Below are 25,303 nucleotides of genomic sequence, written 5' to 3' on the forward strand. Positions count from 1 at the left end.
GATTATGTGATACTCTAAACCCACAGAGTTTACTGTGTGAAAAATTATTTAACAGTCACTCTTCAATTGAAACCGAAGAAAATTAACAAACAACTCTATCGCGAGACACCACAATACAACCAATGTGTAGACCACAAGATCGAACAACTGCAAATTGTAGGCCTTAGAACATCAGAAGCTAGCATAAAAAGTATTTTTGACACACAGCAGCGCTTTCAGAGTTTGAGTTTGAATAAACATGGTAAGCCCTTGATAGGACAATAATGTGCCATTATCCCAAAAGAGAGTTCAATACAATGCTGTTCGAAATAAACCTGAATTTGTACAGAACTCTACACGGTCAGATACGATATATAATATAATTATTCGCCGATTTGCAGAGGATCTTAAGTCTTGATTTTTAGGTATGTAGCTCTAAAGCTGCGGAAGATAGATAGATTTATCTGATTTTCGCTAAGTTACTCTTTCACTTCATGAATAAATGCTTGAATTTTATGTTCGGTAAACAATTACGTACAGTTATTCTTGCAAATGTATCATTCTTGCTGTTTATTATTTCAGCTGGAAGTAAAATAGTGGATTTCGAAGTTGAGCGCGAAGTGTTAAGTCGAAAGTACGGTCACGTAAGCGCAAAGCCACCGTCAAAAACGCAGAAATGAGTACCTTTAACGCACAAACGCGTACGTAACGCAAATAGAGTGGACTGACGCAAAAATGAGCACACAATGCATATAAGTAATGCTTTCCAGCACTGCAGTGTGTTGTTTTTCGTTCATTTCATAGTGGATTTAAACAGCATTTAGTAAAGCGTTTGGATGCTTTTTGGCTAACATAGATCTCAAAAATATATACAATATATTTGAAATTTCGTCTACTATCAGGGGAACATTGAAACGCATTACGTATAAACATTAAAATCAACTCTTATTCGACGGCGATAACAAAATTTCAAGCCATCCAAGCAAAGGTAAATGTGAAACAAAAAAATCTTCAGCTGCTGACATGCTTGGCAACAATGTGGCATTTTGGTAAATCCGTTTCGGTTACGTGTGCTGTGATCGCGCTCTGCTGCTGTACTTGGTCAGCGCCAAATTTTCGGCTGCGATGGCTCATGCTGTTTCTGCCGTCTTCAAACCTGTCCCAACTGCATCGTGCTTGCGGCCTTCCCACCCCTAACCCGTGTCCATCGCCCTAGCAATGAAAACTGAAAACTACTTGCAGCCAGCAGCAACAGCAGCAGGATTTCGCCTTGTTTTTTTCAGCCAGTCTGCGGCCACAACATCACTCTTTGTTACGTATTGCGTTCCGTTTACATACATAAGTACATGCATGCGCATGCAAGCAGTCTTCGATATGGTTTTGCAATTTCTATGTATGTACATATATCCACTTTGTGCCTTGGTCAATTTTGTTTTTCTCTTGTATTTACAGAGTGAAATTCATGCGGTGCAAATCGAAGACACCGCAGTCCACATCCACGGCCATAGCTAGAGACTCCGCGCGCTGGCAATTTTGTGCTATCCAAAAATATTTGTATATATAAAATGGAATCTGCTCTGGACGTTTTATCCCGAGCGGCCACCATGGTACAAAACAATTCAAGCGGTGAGTGCCCGACCGACATTTGGTCGACTGTTGTTCAGTTAGTTATAGCTAATATCTAAACCTGCCTCCCATTAACCAATTCCGTATAAACAGTGGCAACCAGGCTTACTTTTTGACGATGTTACTTTAATGGTCGTGACACCGACTGACACCGGGTCTTGTTTTATATAATTTTGGTCTCGTCTGTGCGCCTCCTCATATCTAATGGGTTTCACCTTTCCACTCGCGTCCTATAAGCTTGAAAGAATTTATAAAGCAATGTGTTCTCTGACACTTCAGTGAATATGTATATGTATGTGTGTGTATATGTATGTAGTGTAGGCAGTTCTCTTTAAGTTTCTATGTTCAAGTTGTAGTTACATCGCTCGACATTGCTCTTTCCTCCTACAGAATGAATCATAGCCTAAGAAATTTGCACCTGAAGTGAATATGTTGCAACCCAAGCTCCCAAGATATTTCTTTACTCTGCCGTATATGTTTATGTATTTGTATGTGCATACACATAAGCAAATGCACACGCACATTTATTGCGTATCACGACCAAACTGAAAATAAAACATTCCAATAAAATGAGTTGGTGGCGCATTCCGATTCCGATTTTCATAAATGTGTCAAATGCCGCATTTTTGAAAACGACGTCGACGACGAGGCAAACTCTCTGTGCCCCGCGTGCGGGCGTTATCAATAGTTGACGACCAGACGAGCACGAATCGGACGTTTTATGTATGTAGCTATATGTATATACATGAATATTTATATATATGTCTGTTTAAGTATTGCAAATTTTTGTATTGGCCACATACACATAGCTTGCATATGTTTGTACGTATTTGCCATTTCAACTTGTATTATCCGCGCCTCCCCCCATCAAATGCGTGACATGCCACAGTAATACGCGCGCCAACCAATTGGTTATATGTAATAAATCATAGACAGAGACACAGATATAGTATGTAAGCTAAACAATTGCTGTTTGCTTGTCATTCCATTCTTTTCTGTATTTCTGATTAGGGTTAGTTTGCGTAGGCTTCCCACAGCTTCCCCGAAAAGCAGAAATATTGTGATGAAGTGCCTCCGCGACTTATTTATATACATATGCCTGTTTGTATTTGTCCATTCGTGTTTTCTTTATCAACATATCCATATATATTTGACAAATTCCTGCCCAAACATATACATACGTTCCGGCTGTTAACGAACGGAATTTATTTATTAAATATATGCGTTATACACATATATTTTGTGTACATGAGTGTATATAGAAGCTCGCAATAACAATTCTGAAATAAAAAGTGTAAACTTTTCAAAACAATTGGGTAATACGCCAAGCTTCGTCACATGTCAGCAATTGTGTTGCCCCTGGTTCATACGTATAAGCGGGCCCTTTAGCTTTTGGCGGTGTCTGTGGCTGTGTCTGTGTCGTCACACAGTTTGATTGATCAGCCAAATTGGAAATACAAAATGTCGTTAACCTGGCTATGATTAATGAATTTGTCATAATCGAAATACGCATTTGAGTTCTTTAATAAATCACACGTGACTGTGCCTGGCTGCCCTATGGTAACCAAGAAAAGCGGGTCGATTATGTTTATGGCCAAGTCGTTAATTAAGCTGGCGGCACTTATGGCTGTGATTTCTGAATAAAGCACTAGACAGCTGCTGTCAGCTGATGTATGCACTATGTGTGCCCATAATTAATAAACAAATAGTCGCCACAGCAATTGTGCAGTTCAAACAAGCAAAAAACAGAATTGAGGGAGCTCTCTAAGACGAGCGCTCACCAGGCACAGCTGGATAGCTCGATAGCTAGATAGCTAGATAGCTAGATAGCTGTATAGCTGGAGCTCATCAAGTAATTTACATGGCCTTTCAATTTTCCATTGCCAGTTGCCAAACACTCTCTTCCTTTTACTAGCAAGCGGCACGCAAACTCGCCGTGCTTCTCGACCATAAGAAACAGGTCTCTAATCGGTGCACAGTTCCCAGTCGGCCAGATGACCGTCCGCCTTTCTTTTTGCTCTCGATCCTGTTGCTATTTATGTTTTAGCATTGGACCACCAATTTCGAGTTGGTCTTGATAACTGCTACTATAAACTTTATTTAGTCAGATCAAGCTTAAGCTAATTTTCGTAATTCGACATTATTTGCCGTGTATCTCCACAAGTTTGGTCAGAATCGTATTGCCATTTTCTCACGCTAGATTTAATGCCGGATGATATTTTCGAATGACAACTATATTTATGTTTCTTTTTGTTTTTTTTTTTTTTGCTGTTGGCATGTCTGTTCTGTTGTTGATTTGAGCCAATAGCCAAACAGGTTTTTAAACTGCGCGCACTCTCGCGCTTTATTTAAATTTTGAACTCGTTTCTCCTGATTTATATTGCTTTTCTGCTAATACAGCAGAAGCAAAGAAATTAGAACTTCCAGATATGAGAATATTTCACAAAGTATTAATATTTATATTGAACTTTGGTTGTGCGAATGCATTGATCTCCAGGCTTCCGCAGATCTAAAGAACCTTCTATACATCCCAAGCAACCCGAAAGTAGACATAGGCTCGCCGGAAATCACCTTTTAAATCGAAGCCTATGTTTCAGAGTGGCGAATTTATGTACATACAAACATATAAATATTTGTAGGCAACCTTTTGAATTTAGAAGAATAAGATAAGATATTCTTTACCGTTTCATTTGCCTTGATCTAGAAATTTGCTGTCAGCTTAATATTCGCTTGTGACTCAATGAGAACTTTTATTCAGTTTCCGTGGCCTCAACTTTAACTATTTGACCCATTTGCTGGGCGAGTTGCGGATATTGTTATTGTTGTTGTTGTTGTTATTATTATTATTTTGCATTGCTCTCGTTGGAGCTTCTCAGATTTCTACACTAATTTCTAAATGAAATACTGCATACATCATCAGCCAACAAGCAACACCATATTTTCCGGGTTTGCTGCACCAAATGCTAATTCAGTTATGGCGCAAGATCAAATTACTTCGAGCAAAATAATTATAGAGTCAAAGCCCATGCAGTTTCTGTAGAGTATTGATCTTTTCTAGCCTCTCCTCCGATAAAAAATGATTGATTCCGTATAATTTAAATGAATTTTATTTAATATAAATTAAATCTGCGTACGATATGCGTTTGATTAAATTCCTACAGGAATATTTGCATCTGTCTTAAGTTCCGCTGTAAAGTGAAAACAATTTGCTTATCAATGCTAATCTAAAATGTATAGAACAGTGTTATGATTAGCTCTAGAGCTGTGAGAACCCAAGTATATGTTCCAAACATCCCCCTGCGGCTTAAATATCATTATTGGATGTAGCTATAGTCTTACTTATTCAGAAAGATAATTTGATGGAAATAATTGGCTAAATCGATTAATCAATTCTTCGTAGAGCAGAATCCAAGACAAATTATTTTTAAGTTGTAGGAAAGTAGACGTTAAATAGAGGCTTATCAAATAGTGAATATTAATAGCAAAAAAGTCTATAATACTTGTTTCGTAGTTATACAAATAATACAATTTATCTGCCACAAAAAAGTTAACGCTTTTTGTAGCTATCTCATTCGGTGTCATCTTGAGCTGATATTTGTAACAGTGTTTTGTGTACACTTTTACTGGGGAAAAGAACTGTGCAACGTGTTATTTCTGATGCAACTCCACGGTGGCTTAGGATGCTGCAACGGTTGTGTTTCTACCGATCGAATAAGACCTGGACTAAGGAGTGCCAGGCTGTAGTTCAGTCCGGTGTGAAGCGTAATTTCATACTATGAATACTGCAATAATACGAGGTGTTAAAACCGGAATGAAAATGCCAGTAGGATAACGAACTTATTATACCCTGATCCCATTAAAAATGGGAAATCAGGGTATAATGGTTTTGTGCAAATGTATGTAACAGGCAGAAGGAGGCGTGGCAGACCCCATAAAGTATATATATTCTTGATCAGGACGACAAGCCGAGTCGATTGAGCCCTGTCCGTCTGTCTGTCCGTCCGTCTGTCCGTCTGTCCGTCTGTCCGTCTGTCCGTATGTGTGAACGCGTGGATCTCAGCATCTATAAGAGCTAGAGACTTGAAATTTTTTTTGTAGGTCCGTGTATAGCACGCGCAGGTCAAGTTTGTTTCAAATATTCGATAACTATTCGCATTTAATTGTTATCGAATAAAAACATTATTGAAATGCAGTAAATAAATTATATCTCGAAAGTCTTAAGAGCTAGAGCCTCCAAATTTTGTATTTAGTCTTATGTATATTTTATGCAATTTTGATTTTTGTTGGATTTTGGATACCGGCTCCAAATTCCCCCAAATTCTTAGAATTTAAGTTTAGTTGGAGCTAGGGCCATTATGTGAAGGCGTTTGCATCTCAACCAAGCCAATAGGATATGTAGATCATATGCTGAAAGTTTCATTAAAATCCATTAAGTAAAACAGAAGTTATTAAACAAAACGTTTGGCCAATTTGCAAAAGCACATGTCAGCAGCGCCACGCGCACGCATTTTTCCTATGCGTGTGCACACATACATTCAAATGCGTGCATTCTTTTCTATTCCAAGAATTGAAATTGCGATTGAATTGTGCTGAATTATTAGCTGCTACTTATGTTCAAATTTGCAACAACTCGCGAAAGAAGGGCAGTGGCTGCGTTGGTATAGGCGCCGCTCGTATGCAGCTTGGTCCGGGTTCGAGACCAGAGGAGATGAAATGTTTTTTATTGTTTTATTTTTTTTTTTTAGTTATGAAGTGGCGGTGTTGGTAGAGTTTGTGCACGTTGCGCAAATAATCCGGGTTCGAATCCTGGTCTCGCAATGTCGATTTTTATTTGTTTTCTTTTTTTTTTAATTCTCGATACAAACTACGGAAAATATTACAAAACTCAAAGGACTAGGATCAGGGTATCTCCTAGTCGGGCACCCCGAGTAGAGCTTTCTTACTTGTTTTTATTATCTTAATATTAAAGAAAATGCGTGGCGATGGCTGGCACGCAAAGCGTGTGAATCCGGAAGGCAATAGACTAATGAATTGGAACTTAAAAAGTACCTAGAAGACTATTCAGTTAATTACATAAAAATATTACCTAATTTGTAGCCAATAGGAATGTACGAGGTCATACATAATCAAGGTGGCACAACACATTACTTTTTATACTCTGTTAAATGATATATGATTGCAATCAATTGTCGCAAAAACTAAAGTAAATTAATTTTGTTAAATTCTTTAAAACTAGTTATGATTATTTTCTGTAATGTTAAGAGCCGAACCATCACTTATTCTTGTGGGAAATTCTATTAACTTTTATTGAAGAAAGACTAATTTGACTTTCAGCGCAGGCAGCTTGAGGTGTGCTAATCGCAAAAACAAATTTGCGTGCCTAAATCCTTTAAATGTCAGATAGCAGCAACAACTAAAATTGAAACTGTTTCTGTTTTTGTTTTCTACTATTTCGATCGCTGTTTTGCCATGCTGTGCGTCTGCTGGAGCTGTTGCTGTTGCTGTTGCTGGCTTGATTGCCATTCGATTGACCTCGTTGCGCATGCGTGCGCATGTTTCACGCTACACTAAAACTTTTCCACAAAAAAAAAAAAAATCAAAAAGAAGAAGCAGAAAAGGAGGCAAAAAATCGTGCCGTTGATGAGTAAGCAACAGGCAAAATGTCTCTAAGCCGATTGTTAGCCAAGTCAATCACATAGGCGGCAGCTAGTCGTTCATCGTAGTCTTTCGTCGTTCGTCGTTCGTCTCTCGTCTGGCGTCTGTCGGATCCATCTGTCAATAATAATTTGGCTTTGATTTTTACTTAATTGTGATTTAACGCGCTACGCAACAGCAAATTGCACTTTATTCGCTTTTGTTCAAGCATATTGACAAATAGCTCCTAACCCATTTAACGATTAAAAAATATCAAGAAATTGATAAATCCATACAGATTGCAAAAGTCGATCATCGGGCCATCAGCTGAGCGTGCACTATTAGCCAGAATCGAATCTGTATAGAAATACACGTATTGAAGTGCTTCAATTTCTGTTGCAGCTACCGTTGTTGTTGTTGTTGTTGTTGTTGTTGTTGTTATTATTGTTGGCGGCGCTGGGGCAACCGTAGTAGTTGTGCTACAAATCGGACGTAAAATTTCATGGGCCTGCTATTGAATTAAAAACGAGTTTGCTTCATGTTGTTGTTACTGTTGCTGCTGTTGCAGTAATGGCCGCCTTTAAACGCAGACAGCGCCAAGCCCCAGCACAACGTGCCGCAGCAATAACAACATAACAAACGAATACATATCCAACAGACAACAGTCACTTTTTAGTTGTATAGCTGCGATTGCTGTTGCTGTTGCTGTTGCTGTTGTCGTTATTGTGGTCGTACAGCCGAGCTATTGTTTGTTTCATTTTGTTGTCATTTTCGCAAGCGAGTTTGCAGTCCGTGCAAATACATTAATATAAATGCATATATGTATTAATCTACGTATGTGTATGCGTTGATACTCACATATTTAGGTGAATACCAACTTAAAAAATTCGGCTTACGATGCCATACGGAACACCCCAACACCACACTCAAACCATTCATATAGCCAGATAGAAAGATGAATATACATATAGCAATAGAAGTCTGCTGAAACAAAGTAATAAGATGAAACAGTTTGAATCGCAAATTTGTGGTATATAATATATATGATATATTGCCAAATATATCTAACTCTTACTTGTAATTTAATATGCGAAAGCAAATGTTTTTTCTTTTGTTGTTAATGTCAAATGCAATTTGTAGTCTCTATATGGTCTCTACAAGCCAACTCCTTTTTATTTGGCAAACGAATTGATGCGTGTGTGTGAAAGCTTTATAATAAACCGAAATCGAGCCTAAAAATCGCCCACGCAAAGCGTTGATTCAGCGTTGCCCAACGATGACGACTGTGTAAAAGGGCAAATTGTTGCAAGCTGCAAGCTGTGGGGTAAACCGTTTGGTATCCTGATATCGGATAACTAACGTTAATTCTGTACAGCTAGTAAGAAAACGTCAATAACCAAAACGGAAATAGGCAAAAGGCAAAATAAAAGAAGTACAACGTAAACGTAAACGTAAACAACAACAACAAGAAAAACAATAACAAAAACAATATGAGTGCCAACTGTCGCAAGTGCAAATGGCTTTTCTGGCCAGAGAAGACTGCAGAGGGACTGCGACGGGCCGAGACTAGAGAGCGAGATCGAGAGTGTTATGGGAGAGGGCTTGAGCGGTAGACGAATTGAACGAAGTTCGTAGTCACAGATTACAAAAACAACAAGAAGAACGTTCAGTAAGTAACTCTAAGTGAGTCGAACGACAGCAAAGCTTTCCGAACCCAAAAGCTCGCCGTCTTCAAGTCGCACTCGCAAACACACTCGTCGTTGGCTGCTCGACGATCAGTTCAAGTTTGTCCGTCGAGCTATGAAGTGCAGAACAAAAGGCGCGGGCAGAGACAGCGACAGAGACAGAGACAAAGCTCGAGTACAACTAAAAAAACTGAATATGAAGCAGAAGCAAGAGCTGCAATACCAATAGAACTAAAGCTACAATCGTCGTACTCGTCGTATAGTCTGTCGTCCTCGGTCGTCGTATCGGTAGCCAGAGCTGAAAGCGAAACTGGCGCTCAAGTTCAGCGAGCGAATCGACGTCGTCGCCGCCTTCGCTGTCGTCGCCTCTGTCGATTTCTATGCAAATTATTTCTCAGAACACATATAAAAAGCGTGCTATTTATATTTCGCAAATGTCGACTTGAAGCGCCGCCGTTGCCGTTGCCGTTGCCATTGCCGTTGCTGCAGCAGTGGCAGAGACTGTGACGAAAACGCAGATTGGAACGGGAACGGGAACGTGAACGTAGACCTGGATTGTAACCCGAGACCAACTCGTCAAGTCGCGCAACACGACAAACGCAGATCGTATCTGTATCTATAGCAGCGACAGTAACTGTTTCTGTATGTGTCAGTGTGTGTGTGTTTGGGTATCTGTGTATCTGTAGCGACTGAGCGCAAAAAGTAATCATAAACTAAAGCAACAATAAAGCGAGCGAAAACGTAAACGGAAAAAGTAAGCTAAAAGTCACTTACAAAAATCAAAAGAAAATAAAGAAAGAAAGAAAGAAAAAAATCACTGTGCTTTCCATCGATCGACAATCGGCAATCGACAGCAGATAAACGTTCGCTCGTTAGCAATATTATATATAACTCCAGCTGCTGCCTGTTCGGTTGTGGGTGAAATATCCATTGGCATTGTGATTACTGTTATTGTTGAGACAGTGGGCAGGACATCAAGTGAAACTGAAAAAGATCTCGATACAGAATTTCGAAGTGTGATTATATATAGATATATTTTTTTTATATATTTATATATATATATGTGTGTGTATATGTATTTAAATATATAGATAAATATAAATATATAAATATATACTAACCGATAACTATGGAATATCTTTGTATATGGAACGCGTTTGAGCAGGACTCATCATTGTTCAATCATATCAAGGAAATCGGACGGCTGGCAGCTGCTGCCGCTGTGTCGCAACAGCCTTCCTTAGGTGGCGCCTCGGCGTCGGCCAGTGCTTCGTCCACATCTGCGGCCAGCTCCACGGCCAGCTCGCCCAGAGCTGTGAGCAAGGAACCACCGGCTGCCGTTACCTCTGCCTTCTCATCGACACGGCACTTTCCGGCCTCGTTGGCGCACGTAGCAGCGCTTGCGGCCACGCAACAGCAGCTGCAACAGAGAATTACTGCGGCTGCCTATCAGCAGGGCCAGGCGGAGTTGCCGGCGCAGTCGCCGATGTTTATAAATCAACATCAGCTGCCAGGAGCTGCTCATCAGCAACAGTCGGGAACGGGCGTCGGCCTGCAGCAGCTACATCAGAACAATTCCAACATGGCCAACAGCCTGTTGTGGCAACCGTGGCGGGATCTGCAGCAAGCAGCCGCCATGCATCACCAGCTCTACAAACAGCAGCAGCAACAGCAACAACAGTTGTTCAAAGGTTCGTGTTTCATGGGGAAATATTGAATAAGAAATTTTGAAATTAAAGAATACGAAAAATATAACCGAGATGACCTCCAGCAACGTTTGCTTAAAACCGAATTTGTCACATACAAGTTTCTCTTGAAATACGAGACACAGGGGCAAGGAAGACTGACAGAAAGAGAGTGAGAGAAACAGAAGAAATAGTGAGTAGCATAAAAAATCTAAACATAAAGCACGAACCAAGGTAGAACTCGGATATCGCTGTTGCTACTGGTGACTCGCCCTTTCCACGAGCTCCTCACGTGAAGACAGCACACTCGTTCACGTTGAGATCGGGCTGTCATTCAAAGATTTCGGCTACGTGCCAATTTTAATGAATGGGATATTGGGTATATACATATATATCTATAGATATATATATATATAGTTTTTTAATCGGCTGCGAGTCAAGCGTGGATAGGACGTGTTTCTTGTGTGTCAAATCATTTCTTTGGTGACGATGTAAAAATGTGTCAGTTGCGCAAACACTGATGACGTTGCTGCGGGCCATTTCATTAGCGCGAAATTGGTAATGAAATTGGAAACAGTTTTACTACACTTGCTAAGACTGACATTGGGCGCTGGCCCGTTCGATTGGCTCTGTTGTGCAGTGTGCTTGTGTCGTCGACGTCGACGTCGTCGGCGTCATCGTCCCCGGCTCCGCCATGCGCTGCGCTGCACTGAACTGCACTGCACTTAATTGCTCACATTGCACAAATCACACAAATGCTTTCAATTACTAACAAACACAATTGCTACAACGAATGCGGCGCTCACGACCGCCTGGACAAACAGAAAGTCAACGTTAAATACGACCCAACTGTGGCAGCAGTGGATTTACCCAATTCTGTTTTCCTTTAGTTTTAAAATGCTTTAGAAGGCATTTCTAAATTGTGTCACACATTGTGCAATGCACACAAGTCGAGTGTAAGGGCTTGCGATCGTACAACACGTTGTTGATATAGTTGTGTTCATCTGCATTTGTACAATCAAATTAAAATTCAAGTTCTCTTTCTGGAATACAGTATGTGAGGCAATGGCGGCGAGTTCGGATTTTGTATACTCTCTTTTCTTGCATAAAATATAAGTAGGACTCTTATATACTCTCTTTACTTGCATAAAAGATAAGTAGGATTCCTACATTTATCCTAGGTAGATCTATCTGTGGTTGAGGTGACTCTTGGACAAATTTTAAGATTTTCTTCAAGAATATATAGCTTTATTTTTTCGATTTGCCATGCCCCATTATGCGTGTCTAAATCTCAATCAGAGATTTACAGTAACATAAATGTCAAATTTTGAAGCTCTACCTAAAAATCTTTTGAAGTAATAGTTTCTTCCAATTGGCATATATACTATATATGGATATGTACTGTACATAAACGTATGTACTTAGTTTAGTGGTTGTTAACATGAGTATATATTCTAAACTCCAAGTCAAGATTTGCCACATCCCTAGTCGGGTAAGACATCAATTTTTATCGCTCTTTAAAGGATCTCTACAGTAACATCACTTGCCTAGCTTTGGGGTCCTAGCCCTAGCCTTTTGAAGATACAGCATACCTGCTTTGGGTGTTAATATATAACTATATAGTTTAGTTTACGAGATTGTCTATATATGTATATATTTGATATTTAAAGGTTCAAGCATTCATAACGTTTTAACCGTGAAATCGTCGACAAACGGACATTTAGTAAGACGAGCATTGCAGAAACCGAAAATGATTTTCTCGCTTAGTAAACCCGTGTAAAAATTGTATTGTCTCTGAAAAGGTCTTTACTAAAAATATTATTTAAGAACTTTACTAAGTTAAGCTTGTAAGAGATAAGTCTGAACGCGATGTCATCAACATATCATTTAACTTTATATATATCTATATATGACTGTGGTAGATCGCTAAAAACTAACTATAGGAACAAACGTTCTTGCCTTGATGATTTTCTAAAGCACATGGACAAATACTTTTTAGCCATTTATGAATGGGAAGGGTATTTGATATTCGGCGAGCGAAAGATGCACGTTCTTGTTTTTTTTTTTAATTTGTTGACATATTAAAACCAGATTTACAATCAAGTCGGGCACGAGCATGACTCACAAGCCGGCGAAAAAATAATAAAAATAATAAGAAACGCCTGCGACGACGACACCGACGGCGACAGCGACGGCGACGGCGACAACGACAACAACAGCAACAGCAACAGCAATAACAAATGCAGCAACAACAATTACAAAAACGTGTTTGCATAAGCCACAAATGTTATTTTTCTATTTGCTGTTTGGAGTGCGAGAGTAGACCACAACGACTTTTCGACTGGTTGCGATTCTCGATAGGATGTGCTCAGCGTGCGGATTGTTTGGGTGATTAAGCAGAAGTTTAGCCATGAGAGTTTCAGTTTGTATCGGGCACTTCTCTGTCTTCCAATTAGCTATAGCTAGGGTCGACGTATTTATTTTGCTTCTGTGTATTGTGTTTTATTCAATATAAACAGCAACACGAACTGACAAACAAACAGAGAAACAACAGCTACAACATCATGTTTGCAAGTGCAACATGCAACAACAAATACTGCTGCACACAGAATACTAAAAGAAACAACAGACCCAAATGATGATTCCCCACTGTAAAAACCGGACAAAGTTGTCTTTGAGCGACGACCGGAAATGTGCAATAAAATTTGAATGTTTCTTTATTATCAACATCCCCATCATCTTCCTCTGCAACCAGAAGCAAGTCTCACTGCTTTTGTTGTTGGTGTTGTTATTCTTGTCCGTCTGAGTTTTTGTATGTTTTGTTTTCGGTCCACTCCATGAAGCTCCGGAGAGCAACCAGTTTGTGGTACCTTTAGTGACGCAGGCACAGAAAATAATAATAAATTGCAGCCAGTGGTGACGTTGCCAAAAAAAGGACCACAACAACTGGTTCCGCCACAGCAACAGTCAGAACGAAATCCACATCCACTTCCACAGCCACAGCCACAGCCGCCTCCACCAACGCCACAAACTCCTTCATTCATACATTCATTCATGCGCTCGATGCCTGGGCCAAGAGGAGAGCGCAAGGCAGGCACCTCTGCTCGGAACATGCAGAAGTCGTCGGACGGGTTCGCCTGCCCCTTATTTTTTGGGATTTAAGGTGCGCCTTCGAGTCGCCTGTTGTACGAAGCTTTTTAACTTATTTCTTTTACTTTGGTTTACTGAGAAACAGCAAGCACATCAGGAACAGAAATTTCATTGTATGTCATTTGGATGAAGTACGTACGGTAAGGTGAGGGTATCTAGTTTTCGGTAGTTGTGCCAATCTGGTCGATGCCCACGCACCACCTTCCCACGCAAAAACTCGAACAGTATCCATTTGGGATGCTAACCACGTTTGTCCAGACGCGGAGACCAAGCGTCTTGTTCAGTGTAAGCGCTTTACAGTCGCATACACTGACACGTTCCCCGTGATCGTAGAAAAACTAGTTTTGTTAACCAACTTTTGTGACTCGGAGTTTCGATTTTTTTATTTCTGTTTTGTGTTGTATTCGCTATTGTTGTTGTTGTTGTTGTTGTTGTTGAGGTTTGGCTTTTATGCATAACTTTTGTTGTGCTCACCTCCTGAGCGGGCTTGAAATCGAGTCAGAGTCTATTGCTTAAGCTTAAGCTGTATGGGCACTCGAAAGCTCTGTTCGGGTTTTGAGCGAAAACTCATTGAAAAAAAACCAAATGAAAGACTTAGGCAACAAACTGCAAACTGCAAAGCCGGCAGAACCAACTCCATGTGATTCATTACACCCACATCAAATTCAAAATTCAAGACAGCAAAACAGAGATCCGAAAGCCCCCAATTAACCAAAACAAAGGATCAGAGCAAGATCCGCAGATATTCATGTAAAATTAGCTATATTCATTTGCCTGACGAAGAATCTATGCCAATATTATTCTTATTCCTGTTTCTTAATTGTTACAGACACACGACTGACATCAAAAGAGCTTCCAACCAACAAGTGGCGTCGCGAGCGTCGCCAACGAGCCGCTGCCGCCGAATATCAAGTTCATGATTCAAACAGTGACAGAGAAAGGGAGAGGGAACCTGACATGGACAGCCCCATTGATATGTCCGTGACGTCGAACACTGTGAAGCATCAACGGGCTTCACCACCTCCGCCGTACCGTGAGCCACTGGGTGGTGGTGTAAACAGCCACTGTTACGCAGCTAGCCGGCCGAGCGTTATCACCCAAGCACCGCCTAAGCGGGAGCAGCCGAAGCATGCGCACCACAGCCAGCACCACCACCATCACTCGCACTCCAATCACGAGCATGACCATCGCAGTAGAGGTAGATTGCAAACGATTCTGATTCCGTTGTGATTTTATATTTAATGTACGTTTCATGATCGTTTTTGCAGAGTCCGATTCTATTTGTGACATCGACGAGCATTTCCGGCGTTCTTTGGGACCGGGGTATGCAGCGCTGTTGAAATCGCCGACTTCCAGCTCGCCTACACCGTCGCCACAGCCACAACAAGCACAGGCGCAGACTCAGTTGCAGTCGGTGGTTGGGAACGGAACATCAATGCAGCAGGTCTCGCCACAAGCCTATCGGCAACAACCAACAACAACAACTTACGAAAATCAGTCGCAATTGCCGCTGTCACTGCCGCTGTCTAAGCTGGGCCTGCCCATCGTGCACTCACCCACGTTGCAGTCGGCACCGATATCGCCACAGCACGAATTGCCGCCGCCCCAGAAAGAACCATTGTCCCTGTCGCCGCCACCCGTTCGAAGTGCTTCCGCTTTGTCGTGCTCACCGCCACCGCTGGTTGGCGTCAGCCAAATATTAGATGCGCCGGTAACCAAGAGAGAAAAAGCTTTAGACACACCTCATCATACTCCACCCAGATGTAATACACCTCCGCCAGCATATGCCAGCGTAATGGTATCGACGCCCACAATGCCAGCTATAATACGTGTGAAAGCCGAACCGGGATTAGCCGCTGCTTCATCGACGCATACGCCACCCGCTTCTCCTACCTCATCCACAAACATTTCGATATTCACCAAGACTGAGGCCTCTGTGGACGATCACTTTGCTAAGGCACTGGGCGACACTTGGAAAAAGTTGCAGGCCCACAAGGAGTGAAGACCATCTCAAATGCTGTTCTTACTATAAACTACACAGTTGATTTTTAAAGATCTCATGACGACGATGTGAAAATTTTTCAAATGCGAGTGTATTACAAGTTTCTTATTATGATTTTATTATTGAATATATATAGATATGGAAAAGCGTATACGTACATGTGACAAAATTGGTATTCTTAATACATACAGAGTTGCATAGATAGACTAATCCTTAATATGTATTAAAATTTGTGCATACATATAATCATACTATTTACGAATGTATGTTTATTTCATAATTCTAAATTATGAAGTTATTGTAAGTTTATATTTATCCAAATGAATCCTATACAACTTAAATCAATCGAGTGGCAAATACACAGTACTCTATATAAGCACTCTATTTATTGTTTAAGTGACTTTTACAATAAACATTAAAAAAAAGTAATTTGTGTTATATATTGATTTTACTTTTTTGAAATTACAAATCCCGCTTGCATGCTTTCTAAATTGTTTGCCATTTCGTACTTTCTGGCAACCCTGGCGCGTACATAACGACCTACTCAACTATCGTATCAAATAATTGCTTGCCAGTGTTACTCAACCTAAAAGATAAACAATAAAAATTATGTTGCAAGATTGATAAGTATTAATAAGAATAATTATTTTTATTATTGCATTAGTATAATTTATAGATAATTAAGCAATTAAAAAATTTGTTAGGTTAGTCTTTTTTCAATTTTAATTCAAAATTAGTGTCATCATTCTAAGCCTAAATTGTGCATTTATCGATATCGATAACACAACTATTGGCTGCCAGTGTGTACGCGTATTCGGCGAGAACGTACCATTGCAAAACTAAACTTTCTGCATAAAGCATTAAAAAAAACATTAAACAAATGAGAAACATTACAATTAAGGCACTTAACGAAGAGTTTAAACAAGAAACGTGTGCTTACCTTACGTTAAAAGCTTGCAGCTTGTGTGTTGTGTGTGTGTAAAAAGCCAAAAGACCTAAGGCGAAAGAGGGGCGAAGACGAAGAGAAAATGTCACGCAAAGCAGCAGCCACAGAAAAAGAGTGAAGAAATTACATTTGGGGGAAGGAAAAGAGTATTAAAACTTAATAACAACAATATTCAAAGACTACTGTACAAAAAGGCGCCATTTCCAATGGCAATGCTTCCCTCGCAAAAGAAATTGTTGTGAAAAAGGAATCGAAATATAAAATAACGAGTTGTTGTTGTTGTTGTTCAGTATTTGTTACTCGACTGGCAGACACCTGCGAGCGCAAGGAGGAGCGATGAAAACAACTGAACTGGTCCTGGGGAGGCGCCTAATTACTGTTCTCGTACAGTTCTTGCTCCTTGATTTGAATGTCGTCGTCGTTGGTAATTGAATTGAAACTCGGCTGTGCTACTGGAACTGGAACTAAAACTGGGACTGGGACTGCAACAACGACTTGCACTCCTCACTGGCACAATGCAAAGCTTGGACTCCTCATGCCAAGAAGCAGATGTGAGTATCAATAATCATAATTTCGAATGATAAAAATATATCTCAAATTCTTTTTATAATATGCAGTTTATTATAAATGACACGCTTAAGAAGCTAAAAGGCGATAACCCACTGAATGCGAGCTCTCAGGGCCTGCCGCATGCCGTTGGCTCTGCTGTTCAACAGCAATTTGTCTACCAAGCGTCGCAGAACTCACAAGGCTCGCCACAGCCACAGAATCAGCAACATCAGCCGCAGCCATACCATCAGCTGCATACGGTGCTGCAGGCCACATGCTCACCCACGCTTGCCATCAACAACAGCCAGCAGCAGCAACAACAACAACAACAATTGCCAGCTGCTCCTGTCACTGTCAGCGTACGATCCTTGCTACAGGCGATACCTCAAATACCTGCGCAACCGCCAATCTGCATATTCGATGACGACGAATCGCCTACTGAGCTCCCGGCTAGTGGCAACATTGTCATACTCACGGAGCAGCCATCTGCTTCAACTACATCAGCGACAGGGCTGCCTTGTACTGGGATTGCGATAGCGCCTTCTCCTTCTTCGTGCTCCTCATCAACAACAACGCTGTCCAATTTGAATTCGATCACATCGCCTTCACCGGTAGTTCCTGACCTGTTGTTATCCACGCCACCGGGTGTCAATTCCAGCTTAAATAGCAATAATACCACCGCCACAACGTCACATATTTTTCAGCACCTGCAACAGCAACAACAGCAACATCAATCTTATAGCAACGTCAAGAAAGTTGATAAACGGCCCGCCCAAAGCATCTCAAATGCTTCTGGCATTACCAGCAGTCATAATCAACACCATCATCATCACCTGCACATCCATCAGTCTCAATCGCACAACCACCAAAATGTACCGTCATCGCCCACATCGTCGCCTAGTAAACGATCGAAAAGCAGCAGTAGCACCAACAGTAATAGCAAGGATTGCAGTTACTCTAGTCGCAGCACAGCTCTGACGTCTGCATCGCCCCGTGCTGGCGCCGGAACTGGCTTCAACTCTAATACTAATAACAATGCCAGTAGCACCTTCTCATCTAGTTCACTGAACAACAAACGAGAAACGACCCCGAAGTTCTTTAATATCCACGACAAAATCAAGGAGCTGTATCTGCAATTGCTAAGTAACGATTTAAACCATTTTACGGAAACTGGGGTAAGATTACACTCAACTAATTGCAACATTTAATTCATTCACTTATGTTATTTATCATGTGCAGCTGAAGCAGCGCAGTCGCTCCTTCATTCTGGATCGACTTGTGGAGTGCGAGCGGTTAAACACCATTGTTGTCAATTTGTATCCGGGTAATAAAGGCTACTCCCTGGCACTTCACTACGATGAGCAAGTAATGCTTAATCCGCTTACAAATGAATGGATCGTCGCGGATCCCTCTCCCATCCATGGAAACCACAGTAACGAGAATTCGGCTAGCACCGCTAGTCGGAACAAAGCTCACGCCGATAGCGACGCTACAAGCAACCTTTTCAGGATGAAGTCGAGACTGACCGAAAGCGATGCATCTTCAGGAGACACAGCATCAGCGCCTGTATCATCTGGCTATGGCCTGGTTGAGGTTCTGCGCTGGCCCTATGAAAACGATTTGCTGCTGCAGTGCATTGATCGCGAACTCCTGCCTGAATTCCTCATGGATCTGCTGAGCGCCGAAACAGTCAGCCTGAGCTCCCCACAAGATGGAAGCGAGGGGTCGCGCGTGTATGCCAAGCCTAGCGTCTTTTATGCTGGCTGCGTTATTGCGCAAATACGCGATTTCCGTCAAACGTTTGCCACCTCAACAAATATCTGTGATATGAAGCACATACTGCTGCGGCCCAGCAATGCGACTCTGTTTGCGGACGTGCAACAACTGGGCAGTTCGTTGGGCTGGGCCGGCTCAACGCCGGAAGACCGACTAACGATCGAAAGCCAACTGGTGCTGGCCACGGCCGAGCCACTGTGTCTGGAGCCAGACCCAAGTATAGGTCGACAGTCCATCAATGCGCAGCATGAGCGTCAGCGCTTCAACTCGCACGAAATGCGCCGCCAGATGAAAAAGTTTACCCAGGTGGCCATCAATCGCAAGCGCAAGCTAGATCAGTTCACGCATCATCAAGGCCTCGAGCTCTGTGACTATCTCACACGCCTGCGTCAGCGTCCGCGTACCTCTAGCAACAGCACAGCGAACGCAACCCCCGCGACAGCTCCCAGTAACAATCCGTTGGTGGGTGCTATGCTCTCTTCATTCACCTCAAAGGTGCCCCGGCGACCGCATGAAGTCATCAGACCTATAAGACCACCCACCCTCGACTACCCGGCCAAGCTAAAGGTGCCCGAACACGTGATAAGTGTGGAGAAGTATGCTAAGACTTTCGAGCCACTAAATGAATTCAGCGATGCTTGCAAGGAAGGATGTCAGGCCAACTGCCGACACAACTTTCAGCCACAGCTCATTGAGGAATATGTGCTGGAGACGGAACGCGAAGCGAGTGAGGGCCGGCGTGCTCTGTACCACATCAAACTCTCTATTTTCCAGCGTCCCTCCGATGCAGAATATCTCGGTGAGTTGTACGTGGACCGTGACTACCGCGACGGTGAGCGCAATGGAGAATCGTGTCGATTTGCTTTGGGTACTCGTGTCCATGCGAATCGGTATATTCAACAATTCCGGGAGATATTTACTGAAGAGGGACGCAAGGCTGTTAAGATCACGCACCTGATACCTGGACATGTGCCAATTGTTACCCACACTGGACTTACAAATGAACAGCGATTGCTATTGCAACAACAGCAACAACAACAACAACAACAGCAGCAGCAGCAGCAGCAGCAGCAACAACAACAGCAGCAGCAGCAGCAACAACAACAACAGCAACGACAGTTTACTCAGCAACCGCAACAGCTACCCGCTACGGTGCATCATGTAGCACAAGCACATCCAAGCGTTACTCTCTCTCGGCAACCAGCAATTGTTACGAAGGTGTCGAGTCTGCAACAAACTGTTCGGCAGCAACAGCACGCGCTTGCCACTACTCAATTTAATGTAGATGGAACATTGCAAATCCATCAGCAGCAGCAGCAGCAGCAGACTCAACTTGGCAGTGGTAACAACAGCATTTTACAGCAGCCAACGCAACAGCAGCAACAGCAACAGCAACACCCGCATATACAGCTTCTTACAACTAGCGGCAACGCATCCAGCAGTACTACACATCAAGTGAGCCTGGGTAACGGGTCGCTGGTGCTGCTACAACAACAACAGCCGCATCAGCAGCAACAGTTAAATACCACAATGCAGCACTCAGGCATCACTATTCATCCAGCTAACATGCAACATCAAAAGACGACTCCAGCTCAGTTGAACACGGCAACAGGTGCCAATTCCGCATTACGTGCTCAGCTCAACTCCAACGTGCCAATTCTCGTAAGTATATAAGGAGTGAAGATTGAAAAACTTTTGCTAAGTTGGTTCAACTGTTGTCAGCTAATAGTGATTCATAACACCAAATCTTCAAAGATATGAAATTCATAAATACATTTCACATAAATACATAAATGTATACATATTTTACTTGATCTGCAATAGAGAGTGTATAAATGATTTGAGTTTCATACTAATCATATTAATATAAATTAGTCTACCTTTAATTCCAATTCCAATTCCCCAATTCCAATTTCCAACAAGCTTCATATTTAAATCTTTTTAACAATTTTATTATTATTGCTTTTAGCAATCGCAGCTGAAGGCTTCGTCGATTGTTACCACACATCAACTGCTACAGAAGCAACAGCACCAGCAGCAGCAACAACAACAACAAATAACTGCCACAAACAACAATACAATCAACAACAACAATAATAACAACAACACGGCCATGCATCCAAATCCTGCGATAAATGCCATAGTCACCAGCATCATGAACTCTGCTAACCAATACCAACAGCAGCAGCAGCAACACCATCAACAACAAGAACAGCAACAGCACTGTGAGTCATTCAGTTGCAATAAAATAAACAAATAAAATATATTTATATATTTTGTTCTATTTGTAACCTTTAGCCAGCGGCACGCCCACTACCAACAGCAACTCTGCCCCAATCATGAACATAAGTAGCAACAGTAGCACAAGTCCTGCAACGCCTTTAAAGAACTCGAGCAATGCATCTATACTAAATTTGCTCAATAGTGCTCCAGCGGCTATGACCAGCACTCCAGTGGCTAGTGGCACGTTCACTACGTCGTCGACGGGTCAGCAGCAAACGTTGACATTGGTGCAGCATCAGCAACAACAACAGCAATCGGTTCCCGCCAGTGTGGATGCAACAACAGCCACCTATGTGCAGACGACTCGCGGAACACCCACGCTTATGAATGCTCAACGCAAACAACCATCAAGTGAGGTTTTGCAGAGCCTTTTGAATTCGAACCGTAAAATTAACATAGTTGGTGCGAGTAGTGGAACAACGTTTCGAACTAACTCAGCGGGTAATCTTATAGCCGTCAATCTTAATCAGGCGCAAGGTCAAGGGGCACAGCAGGGGGGTGATGGCAGTCAGGCAGTGCGTGTGTCCATGTCTGCGCTTGCGTCCCAGCTGGCATCGCCTCCGGCAGTGATGACTAATCCCCCCACTGGGTATGGCGCTTACACCGTCAGCACAGGCGGCGTTTGCGGCAGCCTTAAAATACTCAATACAGGCCAACAGCAGCAGCAGCGCATACTAAGCTCATTGCGAAGGGATAGCACTACTGCGCCACCAAATGCCATTGTGGTAGGCATGGCAGCACCTTCACCTGGCAGCGATTCCAATGCTTCAAATGCAAGTGGCTTTGCAGTACCGACTAACTTATCGTCTGCATCAAGCGGAGGCAGCGGTGCTCTCAACGCATTACTCACAAATGCTGCCACGCCCTCGCCGTCTGGCTCAGATCATTCACAATCGTCTCAAACGCACCCGAATCAGGTGTTACTTGAAAGACTCAGCAACGTGACTTCAAATGTTTCAGCCGTGTCAGCGGTGGCTATGCCGCACATGTCGCCACAACAACCAACTTCGGCACAGTCGAACCAACAACAGCAGTTCATCACCAAGACACTTGTGCACTCGCCCGCCACATCATCCATACACTCGCCAATGTCTAGTCCGCATCCACAGCCGTCTGCCTCCCCCCAACAGCAACAGCAGACAACAGCGACGCTAAATCTACAGGGCATCAATCTGTCCCAGCTGCAGGGCGCCATGGCGAACTTTGCGGGCCTTCAGAATGTACAGGTTCAGATTCCAGGCTTTACGCAGCCCATTTCATTGCAATTCTCCGGCAACAGTTTGCAGACACCAGTGCAGGTACAACAGCAACAAACGCAGCAACAGAGCACGGCATGTGGCGGCACAGCGAGTGGATCATTGGCGCCGGCGCAGACGCAACAGCGCAGCGTGTTGGTCTCGGTGCCTGTATCGACGCAGCAACAACAACTGTCGCACTCGATTACATTGCAGACGACGCAATCATCGCCTCAACAGCAACAACATGCGCCGCCTACAGGGACCATAGTCAGCCTGCCCTCGTCGGTGGGTGGCACCCAAACTGTAGTCATTACAAGCAATGCAGCGAGCAGTGGAAGTACCACTGGAGGCGGTGGTAACGGAAGTGGAACAGGAACTACAGCTATGCTCACGCTTCCCATTGGTAAGTGAACCAACTAGCAGCAACACATGAGAATTGCTTTAAGATCTGTCTTTGGATGATAACTCGCGAAGCAGCTTGCTTGTACACTTGTTATGACTGTAATTGATCCTCGTACATTATGTAATAAGTTTTCTTTTTATATATAATTGATATATTTATTTATTGAACATGCTTAATTTTGTTCTTTTCTGTTTCTATTCCTGTTTCTACTTTCGTTTCGTTTCTTGTTCACACATAAACCTCTTAACAACTCGTTCCGATACTCATGCAACTAAACTGTTTATGTGTTTTGTGTTTAACCACCGCCATCAGTTTAACACATGCACCAGCTAACTCTGGTCCTTAACCCGGCCTTTGGGGCGGCTAGTTATCTTATCTGACCAACAGATTCATTGTAACCTAAAACAACAACAAAAAAATATCCCCGCACGCCCGTTCTGCTCTCTGCTTACAGCTCAACTAGTCGGTGCCGGAGTACAGAAACTAAATCCTCAAACAATACGTACCTCAAGTGGTGGTGGTGTAGGTGTTGTAACGACAGCAACAACCGGAGCTATGCAGCCCAGAACACGCAACGTCCAGGTCGTGGGGACTAAGCAGCTGGCCAGTAGTCGACAGCTGCTGACCGCACAGCGTCAGATTGGTAGCTCAACGCTAAAGATTGCGACAACGGCTGTCAATAGTAAGTCGGCTGTTAAGCAACTAATCAAGTAGATGAATAATTACACTCTCTTTCTTTATAGGCAACGCCGTTACAAATAGCACTAATATAAGTACCGGGCCGATTGTGATGTCTGCGCAGAAAATGCAACTGAAGACAGTGAAAACGCCGACACAGCAGCACCGAGTACTCAATCAGGGCACCACCGCAGGTTCCCAAACCCTGCCTAGTCCCAGTCAAGTGCAACATCAACAACTGCAGCACATACAAATCACTGGACGTACGGCGCCAACAAATACCAGCGTAATGAGTCAGCGCACCCTGACAGCTCTAGCAGCGGCCAAGCAGCAGCAGCAACAGGCAGCCGTTAATCGACGGCGGTCCACCACCGATGCAACCAAGTAAAAGAGCTACTTTTTTAAGCAATGAACATAGAGTACTTGCTACTGGAGTAGTATTCTGAATTCAGGAGAGGAGACACGTAAAAAGGCTATGCGTTATACATTTGCAGGATATTATAGTTTGCTAACAACTTAAATATCACTACATTTTATACATTATATACCTATATATTGGTATATATTTTGATGTGTATAACTGTAAGTGTAAGTTGTGTTGGCTGCTTGAGCCATATGAGATCAAATCAAACCAAGAGTCTAACCAAGTTTGGATATATACTGCGACTGCAACTGTGCATGAAGGTGATGTTCGCTATCAAAGCGATGGCGAGGATGCCTGCGTTGTGTTTGTTGCGTGCCCCTTGCAGTAATTTCTGTTCAAATACAAATGAATTAAGTGTAAAGCTCTTACTAGTATATATATATATATATATATATATATATATATATATTGTACATATTAATTATTTCATATTCAATACGTGCTCCAAAAAGCCATTTCAAGAATGTCTATTAGTTTGGCTCTCCAATTCCAATTGGTTACACTCTAAGACTAACTACGTAAGCGTGCGTGGTAACTTTAAGCATTAGCAGTAAAGCAAAAACGTCTCCTCCCCACGAAATGCATATGCAAATGAAAACAAAACAAAAAGCAATAGTAAGAAGAAAAACAATGTAAAATGTAAAATTGATAAAAACAGAATAATGTATGGCTAACAATTACGATTTGAATTAGTTACGAAGAAAACGGTATGAACAGTTATAATGGTTCATATGAAACATGTTAGAAATATACTTATGCATATTGTACTATTATTAATTATATTATTGTAATTATTATTATTGCTAATTATTTAAATGCTTAACCTAATTTTATTAAAAATAAACATATTTAGTTTGTATTGAAAAAAACAAAAACAAAAAAAAAACAAATTAGTACTCGTACTTCCAATTGCAACACACAATTTACAACAAGAACAACAAACAAAAAATGAAGATACCTAAAAGTCAAGCAAAACGTAATTAAACAAAATGTATTTATAATAGAGTAATATTAACCGATTGGAAAATGCGACCATTAGTGTACAATCTTATATATGCAGACCGATAAAAACTGAGCAGTAGTTCCGAGCTAATAAATTATCGCTGTATATTAAGGAATTGGATTTTGTAGCATGAAATTATTTATTTAATTATTTCTTTTTAATTTTGTTACATCTCTTGCTGTAATTGTAAATGTTTGGCATAGTATGCTTTTCTGTACAACAAAAACAAAACAAAACAAAAA

General features: G+C 42.0%; 2 protein-coding genes across 5 annotated transcripts; both read left to right on the forward strand.

The window, feature by feature from the left end:
* Positions 1-776: 776 nt before the first annotated feature.
* LOC111604312 (extensin) lies at positions 777-15,875 on the forward strand. 3 transcript variants are annotated; one of them, XM_023322361.2, is made up of 4 exons: positions 777-967; positions 1,432-1,605; positions 14,589-14,957; positions 15,028-15,870. In XM_023322361.2, the coding sequence occupies exons 2-4, from the start codon at positions 1,545-1,547 to the stop codon at positions 15,759-15,761; spliced, it is 1,164 nt and encodes a 387-aa protein (XP_023178129.2). In that variant the 5' UTR covers positions 777-967; positions 1,432-1,544; the 3' UTR covers positions 15,762-15,870. The 3 variants fall into 3 exon arrangements, with proteins under 3 accessions (XP_023178129.2, XP_023178130.2, XP_023178128.2); XM_023322362.2 differs by lacking the exon at positions 777-967 and adding an exon at positions 1,300-1,372; XM_023322360.2 differs by lacking the exons at positions 777-967; positions 1,432-1,605 and adding an exon at positions 10,033-10,615 and having other exon boundaries at positions 15,028-15,875.
* A 691-nt stretch (positions 15,876-16,566) lies between these two features.
* Positions 16,567-24,048, forward strand: LOC111604291. Of its 2 annotated transcripts, XM_023322312.2 has the most exons (7): positions 16,567-17,258; positions 17,325-18,431; positions 18,496-20,694; positions 21,002-21,257; positions 21,331-22,956; positions 23,411-23,638; positions 23,700-24,048. In XM_023322312.2, the coding sequence occupies exons 1-7, from the start codon at positions 17,223-17,225 to the stop codon at positions 24,020-24,022; spliced, it is 5,775 nt and encodes a 1,924-aa protein (XP_023178080.2). In that variant the 5' UTR covers positions 16,567-17,222; the 3' UTR covers positions 24,023-24,048. The 2 variants fall into 2 exon arrangements, with proteins under 2 accessions (XP_023178080.2, XP_023178081.2); XM_023322313.2 differs by lacking the exons at positions 23,411-23,638; positions 23,700-24,048 and adding an exon at positions 23,269-23,397.
* The last annotated feature ends 1,255 nt before the right edge of the window (positions 24,049-25,303 follow it).

This window comes from Drosophila hydei, unplaced genomic scaffold (genome assembly GCF_003285905.1).
Source record: "Drosophila hydei strain 15085-1641.00,03,60 unplaced genomic scaffold, DhydRS2 tig00000001-arrow-pilon, whole genome shotgun sequence".
NCBI classification, from domain to species: domain Eukaryota; kingdom Metazoa; phylum Arthropoda; class Insecta; order Diptera; family Drosophilidae; genus Drosophila; species Drosophila hydei.

Excerpts from the sequence above, each read along its gene's own strand:
- LOC111604312 (XM_023322360.2), top strand. The coding sequence starts at position 10,054 with ATGGAATATCTTTGTATATGGAACGCGTTTGAGCAGGACTCATCATTG. Across the intron at positions 10,616-14,588 it reads GCAACAACAGTTGTTCAAAG|ACACACGACTGACATCAAAA; the intron begins GTTCGTGTTTCA and ends TAATTGTTACAG. Across the intron at positions 14,958-15,027 it reads GCATGACCATCGCAGTAGAG|AGTCCGATTCTATTTGTGAC; the intron begins GTAGATTGCAAA and ends TCGTTTTTGCAG.
- LOC111604291 (XM_023322312.2), top strand. The coding sequence starts at position 17,223 with ATGCAAAGCTTGGACTCCTCATGCCAAGAAGCAGAT. Across the intron at positions 21,258-21,330 it reads ACAAGAACAGCAACAGCACT|CCAGCGGCACGCCCACTACC; the intron begins GTGAGTCATTCA and ends TGTAACCTTTAG. Across the intron at positions 23,639-23,699 it reads TGCGACAACGGCTGTCAATA|GCAACGCCGTTACAAATAGC; the intron begins GTAAGTCGGCTG and ends CTTTCTTTATAG.